This window comes from Ursus arctos, unplaced genomic scaffold (assembly GCF_023065955.2).
Source record: "Ursus arctos isolate Adak ecotype North America unplaced genomic scaffold, UrsArc2.0 scaffold_3, whole genome shotgun sequence".
Taxonomy (NCBI): domain Eukaryota; kingdom Metazoa; phylum Chordata; class Mammalia; order Carnivora; family Ursidae; genus Ursus; species Ursus arctos.
In genome coordinates this window covers 82,318,589-82,336,638 of record NW_026622985.1, presented here as the reverse complement: position 1 = coordinate 82,336,638, position 18,050 = coordinate 82,318,589, and the positions used below count along the sequence as shown (strand labels likewise).

Sequence of the window (18,050 nt, the reverse complement as noted above, 5' to 3'; positions counted from 1 at the left end):
AGTGAGTCCAGGGTGAAGCCCAGACCCCACGGAGTGCAGGGAGCTGGTCCCTCCTGGCTGGGAACGATGCGGCCCTGATACACCTTTCCCCCTCTGTCTTCAGCGGGCTGGGGGGTCCCAGTGGACTGTCCTGGGAAGGCTTCAGAGGAGCAGCTGTGACCAGGGACCTTGCTTCCTTGCAGTTACTTTCTGCTCTGGAGGAGAAAGTTAGAGGCTCTGATTAAAATGAGAAAGGGGGGGGGGATCTTCCCAAAATAGAGACCAGAATGTATTTTTAATGAGCTCAAAGTATGAGTGAACCGTCTCCAGCCTGATCTCCCCCACCCCTTCCTTTCCCAGCCCGGCGCGGTTCCTCACTATCGACCCCGCACGGTGAGCTGCAGAAATGCCCTGTCCCCAGATGGCAGCGCCCTTTACTCCAGAGGCCAGGCTGCTTGCGGATGAGGGGACTTGCCGCCCCTGTGAGGGACTTGCCGTGGGTCGGGGAGCTCAGCCATCAGGTGGAGAGACGGGGCAAAGAGACATCCTGAGGAGAGGAGGGAGCAAGTGCGATTGTTTTGCCCAGGGAAGAAAGGGCCGCAGGGAGACGTAAGGCCACCTCGGGCCTGAGAAAAGGAGGTCCAACAGGTGGAAGGGGAGCAGCCCCTGGCTGGTGAGGAGGGAAAGGAAGAGAAGGGAAAGAGAGGGAAAGCTAGAGGAGCCCCGGACAGTTTGGGCCGACTGATGCTATCGCTGTCCTGGGCCGGAGGCGGGTGCTGAGAGGCTCAGGGACCAGCACTCTGTAGCTAGTGGCCCTTGGAGGCGCTGCGTAACTGGCTGGGCACTAGAACTTGGCTCGCGTGTTCTAGGGCCCTGCTGCTGGGAGTGCTGTCGGCATCACCCAGGACCCTGCTGGGTGCTGGGTGCTCACGCGGGAGCCGGCGACGTGCTCGAAGCTAGCTGCTGACCTGGCACAGTGCCGAATCTCAGGCCCGGCCCGACCTCCTGAGTCAGACGCTGCATTCTAACGAAGCCCCCGAAGCACTGAGCTAGCGGAGGAAACAAAAAACAAAAAAACCACCAGGCAGTTCGCTCAGAAACTACCCAAGGGGCACAGGAATGGGAGTGGAGAAGGACGTTCTGGGTGGAGCTGTAGTTCGGCCAGTGGCCAGGGAACCCTGTCCCTCAGTAAGGCTCCCGGCTACCGCTTCTTCCCCAAATGTCCCGAAGCATCCCATGGGGTTCTGGTAGGGCCACCATGAACCCCCGAGGCAAGTAGAAACGTCAGAAGGGCATACTCAGGGGGCAGCCTCTGCCAAGGGGTTCCCCCGGGGGAGGCTGCCCGGATAAGGCTGCGCTGCTGCTTGGGGGAGTCTGAGCCCAGGGCAGCACAAAGTGATAGGCTGTGCTTGGCCACGGAGGGGGCAGCGAGGGTCCAGGAAAGCTTTAGAAGGATCGGCTGGGAGAGGGCACTCAGAAGGGACCCACGGTCCAGAGTTCCTTCCACCATTGTTTTCAGTTGAGGACATTTTGAGGGTAAGAGTTTGGTTTTATAGATTTAGGAGGTTTTTTCCTGCTTACTGGAAGAAGCATGTTTCCGTGTGAGCTCGCAGCAGTCTGGCTGCTAATGGAAGGGGGGTGTCCAGGGCCAGGGCTCTGATTGCCACCGCGTGCGGCGGGAGGAGGGGGAAGCTGTCGTCTGCGTCTGCGGGCCTGCAATGGGGGGGGGCGAGAAATCAGGGAGGGAGGTGGGGGGTGCAGGGAGAGATCAGGGAGGGAGGTGGGGGGTGCAGGGAGAGATCAGGGAGGAAGGTGGTGGGTGTAGGGAGAGATCAGGGAGGGATGTGGGGGGTGTAGGGAGAGATCAGGGAGGGAGGTGGGGGGTGTAGGGAGAGATCAGGGAGGGATGTGGGGGGTGTAGGGAGAGATCAGGGAGGGAGGTGGGGGGTGAAGGGAGAGATCAGGGAGAGAGGTGGTGGGGGTACAGGGAGAGATCAGGGAGGGAGGTGCGGGGTGCAGGGAGAGATCAGGGAGGGATGTGGGGGGTGTAGGGAGAGATCAGGGAGGGATGTGGGGGGTGTAGGGAGAGATCAGGGAGGGATGTGGGGGGTGTAGGGAGAGATCAGGGAGGGAGGTGGGGGGTGTAAGGAGAGATCAGGGAGAGAGGTGGTGGGGGTGCAGGGAGAGATCAGGGAGGAAGGCATGGAGGGCTCAGGCAGCAGGAGCAGAGGGAGGGTGTGGGAGCCTGCGTGCCCTACGGTGGTCCCCCCAGCATCCCACACAGTCCCATCCATGTAGACAGAGCCCTCTCTGAGAACAGCAAAGGAAGAGAAACCTTGGGAAACAGCCCAGAACTTTTTCAAGGAAAAAATTATCGCTTGGTGCTTTAAGCAGAGCCTTCGTTTTTCTGAGGAGTTCCAAAAAGAGACACCGGGGCCCTGAGCCAGGGTGGCCTCTTCTCTGAACACGAGGTTGTGGCTTCAGAGCCAGGAAGACATCTCCAGTGGCTTGAACCTGCACCTTTTTATTTTTAAAGAACGCATCAAGCTTCTTGTAGATTCTCCAACCTCCCATCGGCCCCAAACCCTCAAAAAAAATCAAAGCTTATGAAATCTCTTGAGCAAGGAGCCAGATTCGCATTCATGCGTGTATGGGGGGGTGACAGGGAGGAGGGACCGACACACGTGGAAGGTGGGGGTTCAGAGGTGGGCAGGGGTCCGGGTGTGCTGCTGGGAAGGTGCCGTGTGTGTGGCGTGCATGTGAGACACTGTGCATGCACGCAGTGGCGTCCAGGATGCACCTGGGACTCAGCCCTTTCTGCCGCCCTCACCCCACGCCTCCGCTCCTCCTTCCTCCAGGTCCTGAGCTGTGTCAACCCAGACAATGCCAACAGCCCCGAGGTCCCAGTCAAGATCCTCAACTGTGACACCGTTACTCAGGTCAAGGAGAAGATTCTGGACGCCATCTTTAAGAACGTGCCCTGCTCCCACCGGCCTAAGGCTGCAGATATGGACCTGGGTGAGTAGGCTGCCAGGCCAGGCGCTACCCCGGGGTTGGTCAGAAGCCCCTCCTACAGAGCGGGAGCCAGGGGCAGGGGGCAGCCGTGCTCAGCTCCGGGAGCCCAGGGGCCCGCCTCCGTGGCTGTCAGGGAGCAATAGGCAGAGAGGGGACTACGTTGTTGGCAGCACCACTGCCCCTGGGGGCTCCGGAGTAGCCAAGGAGGTCCTATCTGCCTCGAAGGGGATTCAGGCTGAGTCTGTGTGGTCGGAGGTCCCGCCACCACCATCGTTAGCCTCCCCGGCTCTTCCCTTCCCCTCTGTTCTGTGCGAGTCGTTTTTGCTGACTACCTAAGGCAGGAGGGATCTGGGTCAGTGATGGAGGATGGAGAGACAGAAGAGAGAAAAATGAGAGATGGCAGCCTGCTGGGGAGCAGGATGACCTTTTATTTGAATGTTCCGTGAATAGACCGCATAGCCTATATAAACAAGCGCACGCCACTTAGGGCCGGCCGTACTTAGATCCGGGGAAGGTTGGCCTGAGCATTTAATGAGACATTGTCCTGGGGAAATCCTGGTGGGGAGTTCCGAGCTCCAAAGGGGCCAGGGCTGAAGAGAGGCAGTGTGGCTCAGCGTCACACCTGGATTTGAGTCCTGACGCTGCGAAGTCCCAGCTGTGTGACCTTGGTCCAGTTACTTACCCTTTCTGTGCCTTAATTTACCTCTATGACAGGTAATAATAGTGCGCACCTCATCGTAAGAAAGAAGTGAAATGAGGCATCTAAAAGCCTCTCGATGCAGTGCCTGGCCCGTTGCACGCGCTCAGTTAGCCTTGGCCGCTATCATTACTGATCGGGAGAATGACGCCGGTCAGGGGATGGCGTGCTGTCTGTTGATCCCAGGCATGGAGAGAAAGGCATTGATGTGTATGTGCTTGTGTCTGGAGACTTGTGGCAACGGAGGGGCGGGAGGACCTCCAGGGGCCCCTAATCCATCCATCTGGCCTCTAAGCTGCCCTCAGCTAAGCCATCCCAGACAGACGGGCATCTACCCTATTTTCTAACATCCAAAGGGAATCTTCATCCCCTCTCGCTGCGCCGCCCACTTCCCCCAAATTCTGATGCTTGAAGATTCAGGATTGGGAAGTTCTGCTAACCCACCTCAACTTTCTTCTTCCTTTAACCCCGCCTCCTCTTGCCTGGCTCCTGGCAGGCTGTGTTCACGGCCATGGCCAGAGGTCTGACGCCCAGGAAGAGAGACTGGGGGAGCAAGTGCTCCCCTTCACCTGGGAGGCATCCCTGTGTGTGCAGCTCCTGGGACAAGGAGGAGCCTATGTGACAGTCGGGGGCGGTAGGGTGCGGGCGAGCGCGTGCACCTGCACGTCCCAGAGCACCAGGCACTCGGGTCGGAGTGAACACACTCGTGTCTGCGTGGGGCTGATCTGCCGCCAGGAAGATCCCACACACTGACGTGGGGAAGCCTCCTGTTACAGAGCCAGGGGAGGGGACGGGGCTCCCGCGTTCCCCACCCCCAAAGAGTTAAGGGGGTTGTTCCATAACAGGTTCCCCCTGGGAGAGTTGAGCTCAGGGGGTTGGCCAGGTAGCTCCCACCAGTCCTTCCGTCTGTGTACGCGAGCCACATCAGTGTGCACGCTCGGCTTCTCCGCGTCCTTCTCTGCACGGTGGGAGGGAGGGTAACCTGGCATCGTGGGGCCAAGAGGGGGAGGCATTATAAAAACCTTCATGCTGGAAGGTGGGTTTGGAAAGATGGTGCTAGAACACAGGAGGAGCTCCTGCGTGCAGATGCATATTGGATTGTTGCTTTTCTTGCTCAGGAATGGGGCGTCTCCCTGGGAGGGAGAGCGGCAGGTGGCCTCATAAGCCGCCACCTGAGGCACGAAGACAGAGTTTTTGCGCCGGAATGCCTTCTCTTCCTTCCTAGAAAAGGGCAGATGGGTGGCGAAGGACACTCCACCCTGTGGTGGTTCCAACACTTCCTGGATCTCAGGAAGAGCGGGAGCCAATGGTCTTCCATGTCCTCTCAACCCCAAGCTAAGGGGGCGTCCTCTGGAAGCAGATCCGAGGACCACCCCCTCTGCACCTGCTTGATTTCCTGGAGCGAGACTTCGTGGCCGGTACCTGCCCTCAGGACGCCCTCCCCACCTGGGACCTGCACACCTTGAGCTTGGGAGGGGGAGGGGCTGCTTCTTAGCTTTAGAAAATTGCTCCCTTAAAAGGTCTAGGGGTGCAAAGGAGATGGTGAATGAAAAGATGGAAAACACCCCACAGCCATAGTGGTGAACCATTTGCAGTGGAAGGGGCGGCCTCGGAACAGCCGCAGCTACTCCCTGCCATCCCCCGAGGGAAGGGGCCCAAGCGGGGCCGCACAGCAGCAGGTCGGCCCACGGGGAGCAGGCTCTCCGGCTCCAGCCGCTCCGGCCAGGGAGAGGCCGCCTGCCTCCCAGCAGGGGCTACATGTCCCGTGATGCACTGCCTAGCACAGCTGCCCATGTTTCAGGTCCCCAGAGACCACAGGGGCACCTGTCCCATCCAAGGTACTGCTGGGGAGGACTCAGGGACTACCCTGAAGGGACAAGGCCTCCGAAAGTAGGGACAGATGGGGGGGGGGGGATAGAGCCAAAGACATGGGGACCTCAAGCAGTTTGAGCCGCAGGGCCCCATCCTACTGGGGAAGGGTCGAGATGCTGAACTCCTCCTAAAGTCCTCCCATGGTGGGTGCTCTTCTGAGGAATGACCTTTTTTCTATTAGATCCAGGGCTTGGAGCTGCCCTGAAAGCTCTGGCCTTCTTTCTACTAAAGCCAGATTGCATAACAAGGAAATGGGGCCTCCTCTGAGACGCAAATGCTTTTTCCACATGATTCAACTCAGCCTCATGGCCCCCAAGGGAAGAAAGGAGTGAGGCAAGTTTTTCCCATCATGTAGGTGATAGTGCTTTAAAAGCCTAAAAGCAATTTACAAATGTAAGGTGTGATTATTATCAAAAATTAATCTATGCCAAAGGGACAGAACATGAAGCACATAGGCCCAGAGAGGACTCAGCCACATGCCTTGGACAGAGGCAGGATAGCCCAGCATCTTCCTTTCGAACCCCCTGCCTCTAGCTGAGGGCACTGGGCAAAGGCTGCCTTCCCCCTCCTGATGCCGGCCCCTGGCAAGGCAAGGACACTTGTCCCAGAACAGCTCAGAAGGGAGCAAAGACATTTTAAGCCACCCCTATAATTGTCCTTCAGTAAATCCAGCCCCAAACACCTCCTCCTGCCTGTCATCATCACCACGGCCCCTGGCCCGGCCTGGCCCCTCATTCCAGACACTTCTATTCATTGCTCCTTGGACTCAAGTTCTCTCTCCTCCCTACCCCACCTCCATGCACCCTTTCACCGGACTTTTCCAGGTGTTAAGCAACCAAGATGGGGAATGTATTAGTCAGGGTTCTCGAGAGAAACAGAACCAATAGAATGTGCATAGAGAGAGAGAGAGATTTATTTTAAGGAATTGCTCACGTGATTATGGTGGCTTAGTCCATTTGGGCTGCTGTAGCATGATACCAGAGACTGCACAGAAATTTCTTTCTCGTCGTTCTGGAGCCTTGGAAGTCCAAGATCAAGGTGCCGGCAGGTTTGGTGTCTGGTGAAGACTGCTTCCGGGTTCACAGGTGGTGCCTTCTTCCTGTGTCCTCACCTGGCAGAAGGAACAAGGGAGCTCTCTGGGGTCCCTCTTCTAGCCACTAATTCCATTCAGGAGGGCTCCATCCTCATGACCTCTGATCTCACAAAGACCCCACCTCCAAATCCCATCACGTTGGGGGTTAGGATGTCAACATAAGAATTCTGGTGGGACACAAACATTCAGTCTCTGGGAAGCTTTGGCAAGGGGGCCGGCCAAGTCCAAACTCTGCAAGGTAGGCTGGCAGGCTGGAGACCAGGGAGGAGCCCGTGTTGCAGGTCAAGTCCGAAGGCTTTCTGTAGGCCGAATTCCCTCCTGCTCAGGGGAGGTCAGTCTTTCCTTCTCTTCAGGTCTTAGCTCACTGGATGAGGCCCACTTACATTATGGGGGCAATTCACTTTACTCAAAGTCCACTGATTTAACTGTTAATCTCATCTAAAAACAACCTCACAGAAACATCCGGAATAATGTCTGAGCACATAACTGGATGCCTAGGCCCAGCCAAGTTGACACATCAAATTACCCAGCACAGGAGCCCAAGCGAAGGACACAAGGCCTGCCTTCATTTCAGTCTGTTGGAATCTAGGGAAGGCAAGACACCACAGGGCAGGCACTGGGGGCCGCGCTGGGGCAGGGAGAACTTCGGGAGCTCTCCAAGCACAGTGGTGATGGTACCCCACTCTGTTATGCATGAGGCTGTCCTCACTCCGTTTATATCCCTTCCCACCTGCAGCTTTTGGGTCTAAGTAGCCCCCTACAGCACTAAACTCTTCAACCGATGTATCGTAAGAGCCTGCGTCGGGGCAAGCTTTGTGCCAGGCATGGGGTAACCAGTGTGAGCAGGATGAGTTCCTCATTTCTTTGCACAGCAGCAGAAGGCAAGACTCCCCTCCCTCTGAGCCAGGGGACTCTGTCTCAGCAAAGAGGACATCACTGATGCTGGTCTGTTCCACTGTGCAGGACAATCTGCCGCTCAGAGAGGCACAGTGCCTGGGCCCTGGTCACACAGCAGGAAGGTAGAGAGAACACCCATGTCCTCCCTGTACAGTCTCCCCATGGGCCCTGACCTCCCGAGATTCCTCTGGTTTAAGGCAAATGCTCTCTCAATAGCCCCTGGAACTCCGCCACCCCCTCTGTCTTGCCGTTCAGGGTTCAAGTCATGCTGAAAGGATATATATTTTTTTTCAAATAAGTAATTCCTGCATGCAATAAAAAGATACACTATCTTCCAAGGGAAATATAAAGAGTTCACAGCAGCTGTCTCCCCAGTTTGCATTTTCCGCTGCACCTGATGGGAACGACAGATAAAGATAATGGGATTTTTTTTTTCTTTCTTCTTTCACCTCCCTCTCTCCCCAGAAGGTGGAAGTGTAACAAATTGGATTGTGAGTGTGTCTGTCCTTTGTACTTGGAGCCTGGAGCAGGGCACAGGGCTGCCAGGCGGGAGCTGTGAGAGAGAGGTCCGGGCTAGCAGCTCCCCCTTGGCACCGTGCATAGGAATCCCAGGGTCACCTTTCCCCCTCTCCGGTACCCACCACCTGCCTTCTTCACTCTTCTTTGACATGGCACCATAGAGGCCAGCAGGAGGGACCCCAGAGCCTCTGTGTCCCATACTCACGAATAGCCCTTAAGCTCCAGCTCATCTCTCCTTAATCGAGTGGCAGAGCCCAGCCTCCTTTTGCCTGCGGCAGTGCAGGACGCCCCCCCCCCCCCCCCCCGGAAGCGCAGCAAGTAGCGGGAGCCACACTTCCCAGTTTACGGAGACTTAGCCCCTCACACGCAGACGGCACAGTCCCACCTGGGAATCTCTTCTCTGAGGCACCACGTTTCATAGTTCAGTTATTTTCTATTATAGAACTTGCTCTCACAGTAACTAAAGTACTTTTGTTGTTGTTGTAGCAAAACATTATTTAGACGGTAGCCCCTCCCGCTCCCAGGTCAATTTTCCAACCTCGTCGGCAGTGACACTCTGATCCTGTCACGGCCCCTCCCCGTTCTGCTCTGATGCATGTTCCCCACGCCGCAGAGTAGCTGGGTGTTGGCGGTCCCAGGGCTCCCTGCCAGGGGTCTCCTTGGGGCTCACCTGTCGACAGGTGACCGGCAAATCCCTCAGCCACCTTCTCAAAACTGGGGGCACGTGCCACGGTGCTCCCATCTGCTCTTGCCAGAGAATTTCCAAGCACCCTGTGGTCTGCCTCCTGAACATCCCTACATCTACACCCCAGTCCCCACTGCCTTGGCCAAGGGCGGCCATTCTTGGTGGGGCTCCCTACCTCCATGTCCCTCAAGAGCTCCCCCCTTCTCAACCACCCCATCTCCCTGGCCCGCAGCTCACCCCCAGATGCCTTAGCCTGGCTTGCCAGATCTTCCTTAACCCACTTCTGACTTGCACGTGCCTCTCCAGCCTCTCCTTTCTGCTGTCTCCCACACTGACACACACGGATCCCCTGAAGCATCACGTAAGTGGCACCTTCAGACCAGAGCGCCTGCCTCCCTTGCCCCTCAACCCTCAGCGCCACAGCCATCCCTGCACCCCTCCCCACAGACACTGCTCATTCTCCCCTGTACCCAGTCTGACCGCGGGCCCGTGCTTCTCACGCTCCCTCCCAGCCCTCCAGCCAGGGAGCCCTTCAGGAGCCAGGGCTTTGGTTTTGTGAGGTGTCCCATGCTGCTGCCCCGGGGCCTGGTGCACCGTGGGCGCTGGGCAGATGGTGTTGGAATGAGTGGGTGTGTGACGGGGCTCTGAGATTTTCTGGCTCTGGACTTCCCGCATGGTGGCCGCAGGAGACGCCTCTTCCCAGATGTCCTGGTCCAGAGGGCGCCTTGTCTCAGCATTCCCTAGGGCCATCCCTGAGCTCAGTGTCCCCCATCATTTGGTGCCTGGAGGTAGTCCAGTCTCTCTCTGTGCCCCAAGGGCAGGCGAAGCTGTCTGGAGGCTGGGCAATCACCTGGAGGACGCTGGCCATTGGCCCGGCTGTCACATCACCCCTCAGCTCTTCTAACGGGGTCACCTCATACATACATAGCAAGGTGTGGACACAAAAGAGAGCTATTTTTAGTGCTGTTTTTATACGCAAGACAGAAGGAGCCTGTCTAGTGAAGAGGGTGCTGAACTTGGGATTGTGAGGCTGGGTTCTATTGATTTTCGTTACTGTCATTAAAACTAAACGTATGTTGAATATGCAACAGTACACAGAGCGCAGAATGAGATACGCCCTTGCTCAGGGGCCTCCTGGGGCCGACCGAACAGCCGCACACACCGCCAAGGGCGCCAGGCTGCCCTTCAGATCTGCCTGACCTTCAACCAGTCCAGCCTGCTCTTGGGTTCCTCATTGCCCAGCAGGGATGAGATTTCCAGAGGCCAGTGATGCTGTGTGAAGGGCGGACGGCTCCCGAGACAGGGAGAAGCCAGATGCTTTGGCCCTCGACCTTGTCCCTTCCTGGTCCTGGCTTGACTCAGCAGAGCTCCTGGGCTCATGCCCCTGGCGAGACAAGGTCACGAAGCAGAGCAAGAGCTCTCCAGAGAGCCGAGCTCATGTCTACCATTTTGATTTTCTTGAGACATGCCATGATGTGTCCGGGGAGAACAGAGCCCATGGCTGGTCTGGATGAGGGGTTTCAGGAAAGGAAGGAAAGTGTAACTCGGAAGCGGAAGTGCGTTCAGGCCAACAGGTCAAACTGAGGACCCTGGCAGCGAAGAGTGAGTTTCAGGGATGAGTCTCCATGTTAGCCCACTCCGATTATTCGGTGCCAGGGAACCCTGTGCCTTCCTGCTGCGCTCCGCACGCCCCCCTCCATCCTGGCTCAGCTCGGCAAGCTCCCCAGGGCCTTGCTTCTTTCCTACAGGCCCCAGGGATGGGGCTGCCAGCACCTGGCTCCCACCTGTCTGGGTTTCCATCCATCAGGACTGGTTTGGGGACAGAACTGAGAATGTCACTTGTTTACCTTTCTCACATTTCAGGGAAAAGAGCAAACCCAATATTTCTGTGTAAGAGGCAATGAGAGTAACAGGTTCAAGAGATCTAAAAGCAGGGCTGAGTGTTCTCCTCTTTGACTCCAGCTCGCTGTCCTCATCTTGGTATCTGGGGGAATATTCCTAACTTGTGGGTATTACAGCTCAAAGACCATAGTTGCTACCCACCTAGCCCCGCCCCCACTGCCTGCTGGTACCCCACCAGAGGTCCCTTCTTGCAGCCCCTGAATGGGTGAGCACAAATTGGCATCAGCAAAGAGCACGTCTCCTGCCGGCCCCAGAGCACCCTGCCGCCCACTGCATAGCTCACGGCACCAACAGTGCAACTCGCGGTTATGGAAACTGCTGGGGCCTGACGGACACTGCCGGCGGCCCTCTTGGGCTCCTAGAGCTGAAAGCAGGCTGTGAGGGGAAGCAGCTACCCGCTACAGCTCAGGGCTCCAGGCCTGCCATCTCACCCTCCCCCCCACATCCCAACACTTGGCCGATGCACGGATGTGGCGGGTGCTACGCTGCGGTGCCCCGAGCCCCGTCCACGTCCAGGCAACACCCAGAGTGCGGGGGCTGGCTCCTCTATGTCACTGTCTCCAGGTGACCTCATCCAGCGTCCTGCCCAGAGAAGGAGCCCAGTGAGTGCCCCAGGGAAGACAGCTCAGCTGGTTATCAGAAGGAGTGTGGCCTGGGCATAGGGACCTCTGCGTCTGTCTTTCCACCCTGTTTCTTTCATTTGGAAGACGGATGAGTGATGATAATTTAACTTTCCTTTCTGGCACTGGCTGTGTCTGGTTGTGGGTCTGAGGAGTTCAGATCAACCCTTGACCCAGGGTAGTTCAACGTTCACCTCTACCTGCAACTCTCTGCCTGCCCACTGTGAGAGCCAACAGACAAGCAGAAAATCCTCTTGTACTGCCTGGAAAACAGGCCATCATCATCACTCATTCTTCCTTCCTTCCTTCCTTCCTTCCTTCCTTCCTTCCTTCCTTCATTATTCCTTTAATAAATACTCATCAAGTACTTACTGTGTCCCTGGTGCTGGACCAGCACTGTGGTAGGCATCTAACAGCATCAAATTTTTGTACTCCCAAGGACAAGCCATCGTTCCTTGACTGCCCCGGGGGAAAGCATGGCCATACTCTGCCCTACTTTTTTCATTTGGAGACAGAGAAACCGACTGATTTTCACTTGCTTACATAATTATTGGACATGACTCAGAACCAAGGCTGCTGAGTACAGCTGCACAGGCTGCGCACTGCACAATTTCAGGGAAGTTGTGCAACAGGGAAGCCTTACATCCGGCTCCAGAATCAGTCACCAGCTGTCATTGCTCAGTCCACCAGGCTATGTGGCTTGTTCAGATCCCACTGAATTGTGCTACAACTCCAACAACAAGCGGTGCCAGTGCAGCTGCTAAACCAGAAAGCTGGTCCCCCTCTAGTCCTGGCAAGCCCACAGCCACGTCAGTGGAGGAGGCTTCCTTCTCCCTTGGGCCCAGCCAGTGGACGAAACATCCAGAGCTCTTCCTCTGCTTTTCCTCCGTGGGGCGCCGTGGGGAATGCAGAAAGTCTGCTGTGCCCCCAAACTATCTCTATACTGCCCCCACCACGCAGCCTCTGACTTAATGGCCCTGGTGCTCTTCACCCCCAGCCAGGGAGACCCGAGAGGCTTTGTCTTTTCGGGTCTGCTGTGGGACCGGGCTAAAGCATGCCACTGCCATATTCCTTGGCCCCAGGCTGGCCGTCAGCAGGAGGTGGACCCGCTGCCAGATACGCCACGCCTTTTGCCCTGCCGCTCACAAACACCCACATCTGCACATGCCTACATAAGACGAAGAACAAAAGCAAAAAGCACAACAAACCAAGCACCCGCCTCGCTGCCGCCGTGAGCCGTCGCCCCTTTCGTGTCCTACCCGACCTGCCCCAACGCCCTCATCAGCACAGTCAACTCCAGCCATGCCGTCCGCGGGACTGAATGACCGGCAGTCCCCTCGGACCTAGCGAGGCCCCTTTGCTGCAGCGAACATGCCTGGTGTCCGCGTGTTTTCGTTCCTGGGACGGCCTGACCCCACAGGAAGCTGGCAAGCCCGGGAATTGGAGCAGGGACTGCGGTGTTGCAAGCATCTTTGCTGCTCCTCGGGGCAGGCAGCTCCCTTCCTGGGCCTGGTCCTCATCACTAGCACTGGCCCTGCCAAGGGCACAAGGCAGGGAGGCATCGGGGGCCTCCGTGCTGCAGACGTGGCCCATCGCGGGCCCACAGCTCAGCCTTAGCGGGAGGGCACAGTGCGGCAGGAGGGGGGGAGCAGATTCTGAATCGAGTCAGTGGAGACCGTAGGAAAAGACACCGCGGGGTCAGGCAAGGATGTCGGCTGACTCGTGCCAGCACCCCAGTGCACTCTGTGAATCCCGGGGTTCCTGCATGTTTCAGAAGTACTGAAGTCTGCACCGCGTTGAGCGGGGCTGTGATTGCCTGGAAGCCAGATTCGTGGCTTCCTGGCTGCAACACATGTGAATACATTTGAATTTAAAAGGCTGTTTTTCTTTTCTGGTGTGTGCATGTGAACATATGTGCGTGTGTGGGTGTGCACGTGCGTATGCACTTGAGCGCTGGTGTGCCTGGCACGCACCTGGGTCTCCATGTGCGCACAGCTGAAGACTGGAGTGTGCACTTCTCCACGTGATCCGCGCCGCGGGGGGTGACGGCAACGTGCTTGAGGAGCGACAGTCTCCTGCTTGCCCGCGTGGGATCCGTCAGAGAGCCCGTGCGCTGTAGGCGTCTGGGCCCTTGAGGAGAATGTATGGCTAGAAGCACATACCTAGAGCGTCAAATAATTAGTTGTTGGATAGCTCAGCACGATGCCACTACCCACATCAACTCCGTGGGGCTGGGGCTGATCCCGGGCAGGAGAACGGGTTTTGCTGACCTCTCCACACACGTTCACCCAGCCTCCCTGCCAAGGGTGACCGACCTGCCGGCTTTCGGGTGCAGGATGCACCCCTGGAACTGGACCAGAGTGCACAGAGACTCGGCCTGCAGGCTTGGTCTCATTCGCTCCAAGACCTTGCAATCAGGCCGAGCCTGTGGCGCTGATGACGCCGCCTTGCGTTTGCTTAGGCTGCCCCATCCACTCAGCCGTACTCAGTAAGCATCTGCTAGCTGATGTGGCCGCTCATGGGGACAGGTGCGGACGGAGGACAGGTGATGGTATCCCGCTTGTGTCCCATAGTTCGTTGGGATGAGGACCAGAGCTGGAACTCGGGGCCCCTCTGCACTGAGAGGGGAGTGTCTGCTAGTGCCTGTCTGTCCCTGGATGCACGCTCGAGGTGGTACCGTGTAGCTGCCCGCACCGGGGCCCTTGGGATCTCTGGAAGAGGGGCCCAACGGCCTCTCTGAGATGCAACCGCTCTCCCTACAGAGTGGCGACAGGGAAGTGGCGCAAGGATGATCCTACAGGACGAAGACATCACCACCAAAATTGAGAATGACTGGAAGAGACTGAACACCCTGGCTCATTACCAGGTGGGGCGACTGTGCAGGAGGGGTGGGGCTCGCCAACCCGCAGTTCCCTCCAGTCTCGGGCCATGAATAACAGGCCCCCCCAGAGGCTGGACACCGAGCTGTACATCTACTTCTGCAACCACGCTTCTGATCCTTAGTGACCCAGGGAAACCCGATGTCCCCCAGCCAGGAGGCCTCGACCTCCTTGGCGACAGGATCCCAACACGCATGCTTCGGGCGGGGTATGGGCAAGTCCCTGAGAAAAGGCCCTTTCTTGGATGATCCCTGGGGTGTGAGGCCGGGTCCAGGGAAGCAGGGGGTAGAGGGTGCTGGTGAGAAGCTCTTGCCAGAGCTGTTCCAAGAGGGAGCCACAGCATAGATACTACTCAGTGTTCAGGTCTGTCTAGTTTCGTCAAAGCTGAGCCAACAGCCTCCAAAGTCCCCCGGTCCCCTGTGAGGCACTGATTGCCCCTGAGGTCCAAGTGAATTCTGATTGTGCTTATTTCCTGAGGTGGCAGAGTGTCTGTGCCCAGGCTCTTAGAAGCCTTCTTCCTGTAGGTGCCGGATGGTTCTGTGGTGGCTTTAGTGTCCAAGCAGGTGACAGCCTATAATGCAGTGAACAACTCCACCGTGTCCAGGACCTCGGCGAGTAAATATGGTGAGTTCTCCAGATCCTCCCGGGGAGGAGAGGATGCCCGAGCTTGTCGTGGTGATGGTCACAACAGCAGCACTGCTGAAGGGCATCGGAGCCCTGGACGGGAGGCAGGCAGGCTGACCATCGCTGGGGAGAGCCTGAGCGGGGAGGAGTCTCCCCATTCTGGAAGTCTGGTGCAGGAACAGGACCTTCATCCTTGAAAATAAGAAGAAACTCTAACCTTCATGAGCAACTTATAGTCCACATGATGCTTTCGCTTTTGTGATATTCATTATTGCACGTCATGTTCATAACAATCAGTGAATTGAATAATTATTATTTCCCCCTGTTATGCAGATTAGCAAATTATAACTCAGATGCGCAGAAGCTAAGCGACGTGTAAAGGTCACACTGTGAGGAGGCAGTTGAGGGAAGGTGCAGACCCAGGTCTCTGGCTCTGCAGTGTGGGGCACAGGGTGCTGGGAGCGGGCTGGTGCCCCCAGGGCAGCCCCGTTCTGCCTCCACCTGTGTGCTCTGGGGCCCGCTGCCCGACCCCTGTAAGACCCGGTCTTCCCAGCAAGACAGGGAGTGAAAAAGTTATTGATGTCACAGGATCAGTGTGAAAAGTAAATAGAAGAAAACACAACAGTGCCTGCACACAGTAGGACCTTCGTCTTTTCTGCACCACCCCCATTCCACCACACGCCACACATCAGCAAGCAAGTGAGCAGGCTTGGCCCTGGCCAGACCAGAGGATGCTGGGAAGCCGGTGATGGGGCGATTACTAAGTTGGGCAACAGTCCCGAAGGCAGCAGGCTGCCCGCTCTTATGTTCCTCCTTAACTGGCCACACAGAACTCATCCGAGACGTCACCTCAGAGCTCTTACAGGGAACAGTGGAATAAGGGACTGGCTTCTATTTTTAGAAATGGAATAATTAAGGGCTGGAGAGATGCAAGTGTGGAGGAGGAGGAATCTCTGGGGGTGAAGTAGCCCTGGAGAGCTTCCTGGAGGTGGTGGGAAACGCATCTCAGTTCCAGGGAACGGCTGCTTGTGAGGCACATTGCAGGAAGGATCACACAGCACTGGCCACAGCTGCAAAGGGGCCCGGGGGTGGGGGAGCGTGTTGTGGTCATGTAGCGGCCTCACACGTACGGGGTCATTGCATTGGCAGAAAACATGATCCGGTACACGGGCAGTCCCGACAGCCTCCGCTCGCGCACACCCATGATCACCCCCGACCTGGAGAGCGGAGTCAAGATGTGGCATCTGGTAAAGAACCACGAGCACGGGGACCAGAAGGAGGGTGACCGGGGGAGCAAGATGGTGTCGGAAATCTATCTGACACGTCTACTGGCCACGAAGGTAGGGGACTTCACACAGGGCTCGGGGCATGTGTGGGGTAGGGGGAGGAGCTCTGTCACTTCACCGAAATGTCCGAGCTGGCAGATAGCTAGTGTCTGTGCCAGGACCCCTGTGTTATGCACTCAGTCACAGTACTCTGCCAGCACAGAACCTCAGACTCTTTCTCAACCATGCAGTTGACTGGCCCTAAGTAAGCCCTCCTCAGCCACGGGTGCTCCAGGCACACCCCACCCATGCATCAGTCTGAAGTGTTGTTTCCAACCTTCTCTGCGCCCGGTCTCAAATATGGAGACCCCAGTCACATCTGTTCACGCTCTCCTGCCATGCCCTGCGGGAGAACGAGTCCTTCCCTAGGGTGTCATATGCAACCCTTAGGGAGGGAGATGGCGGTTCCATCCGTGAGTTTCCAGGCCCTATTTCCCACTCCTGGGGACACTGCGTGCCTGCGGTTAGCTTTTCGGTGTGCGGCTGGCCTCCTCCCTGCTCCGGGTGAGCAAGTGTTCATTAGCCAGTGTGAAGGATGCCCCAACAAAACCAGCAGACTGTGTTTGTGGGCTCTAACCGAGGGAGCTGCTCATTAGCATTTGTGAAAGGTGCTAAAATAACACCACCGAAGGGCGTTAAACCAACCCGTGCTGTTGGCAGACTAAGGCTTCCTTAGGTCCAGCCGTAGGCATTCTATCTATCTGGCACACAGGGCAGATTTAAAGCTGAGACAGATGAAGCCGGTGGGGGATGGGAGGCGTACGCTCCCCGGGTTTCATCCAGAAGGGCCGGGCTGCACGCTGGGCTCCCCTCCCCTCTCCGGGTCCGCTGGGCAGATTTTACAGCCGGCCCCGAGCTCCCTGGGCGGAGCGGCGTCTGAACCGGTCCCCCTCGGCCCGCAGGGCACCCTGCAGAAGTTTGTGGACGACCTCTTCGAGACCATCTTCAGCACGGCCCACCGGGGCTCCGCCCTGCCCCTGGCCATCAAGTACATGTTCGACTTCCTGGACGAGCAGGCGGACAAGCACGGCATCCACGACCCGCACGTCCGCCACACCTGGAAGAGCAACTGGTGAGTGCGGCCGTGGCCCCCTTCCTCCGCAGGCAGGCCCTCTCCCTGCCCTCTCCCAGCCCCACGCTCACCTCCTCTCTCACTTCTCTGACACCCAGCACGCAGACGCCATCGGGCACGGGCCCTGGCCTCAGTGGGTGACGGACAGGCAGGGAGCTGCTGGGACAGGGAGGCCAGTGCGATGGGAGACGATGCATGTGGGCAACCGATCCCAGATGGCAGCACCTAACAGTGACTCTCGAGCCCAGTTCTGACCTAAGACTCATGTATGCCAACAAAAGGTATTTCTGTTCTTTGAGAAGAAGCAATGGTCTTCCTTCTCGTCCCCCAAACTCCTCTTCCAAACTCCCTTTGGGGAAGAGACCTTCCCGGCTCTGCTTCGTCTGTCTTTGAGACAGGAAGACAGCAGGATTCTCTGAGTCCTGGCACCTCGGTGTCTCCACCGTGGGCCTGCTCTCCTGCCCTTCACGTGTGTATACACTGAGTTTCCGTTTGCAGCTGCAGGGTCAGGCATCAGTATTCAGCACTTGCCGTGGAACCTCGCACAAAGCCGGGGCTCGGTAACTATTGATGACAATGCAGGGCCAAGGTGGGCTCCACTTGAGGGCTCTACCTCGGGCGAGGCTTCTATTTAGTCCCATCCATCCCAGAATCGCCTCCCTGTAGCTTTTAAACAGCCCCTGTCCCAGGCTGTCTTCCCCAGAACATTCTCCCAAGGCAGCAGGTTTGTGCTGCTGACCGCTGGGACGGGCCTGGCACCCAGGGGCGCAGCCAGGCACCCTGACAGCCAGCCAGCCCGCAACCCCAGACCAAACACAGATGGCAGAAGTCAGAAGTGGTACCAAAACCTTATTTCATGTCATCTGCTCAG

At 57.3% G+C, this 18,050-nt stretch overlaps 1 protein-coding gene across 1 annotated transcript in view; it reads left to right on the top strand.

The window, feature by feature from the left end:
* PLXNA4 (plexin A4) overlaps positions 1 to 18,050 on the top strand; it is a 420,354-nt gene that overhangs the window by 383,083 nt on the left and 19,221 nt on the right. The window contains exons 25-29 of the mRNA XM_026513509.4: positions 2,838 to 2,997; positions 14,042 to 14,145; positions 14,683 to 14,782; positions 15,932 to 16,122; positions 17,010 to 17,179. Coding sequence (XP_026369294.1) covers positions 2,838 to 2,997; positions 14,042 to 14,145; positions 14,683 to 14,782; positions 15,932 to 16,122; positions 17,010 to 17,179 — 725 coding nt within the window. The remainder of the gene's footprint in view (positions 1 to 2,837; positions 2,998 to 14,041; positions 14,146 to 14,682; positions 14,783 to 15,931; positions 16,123 to 17,009; positions 17,180 to 18,050) is intronic.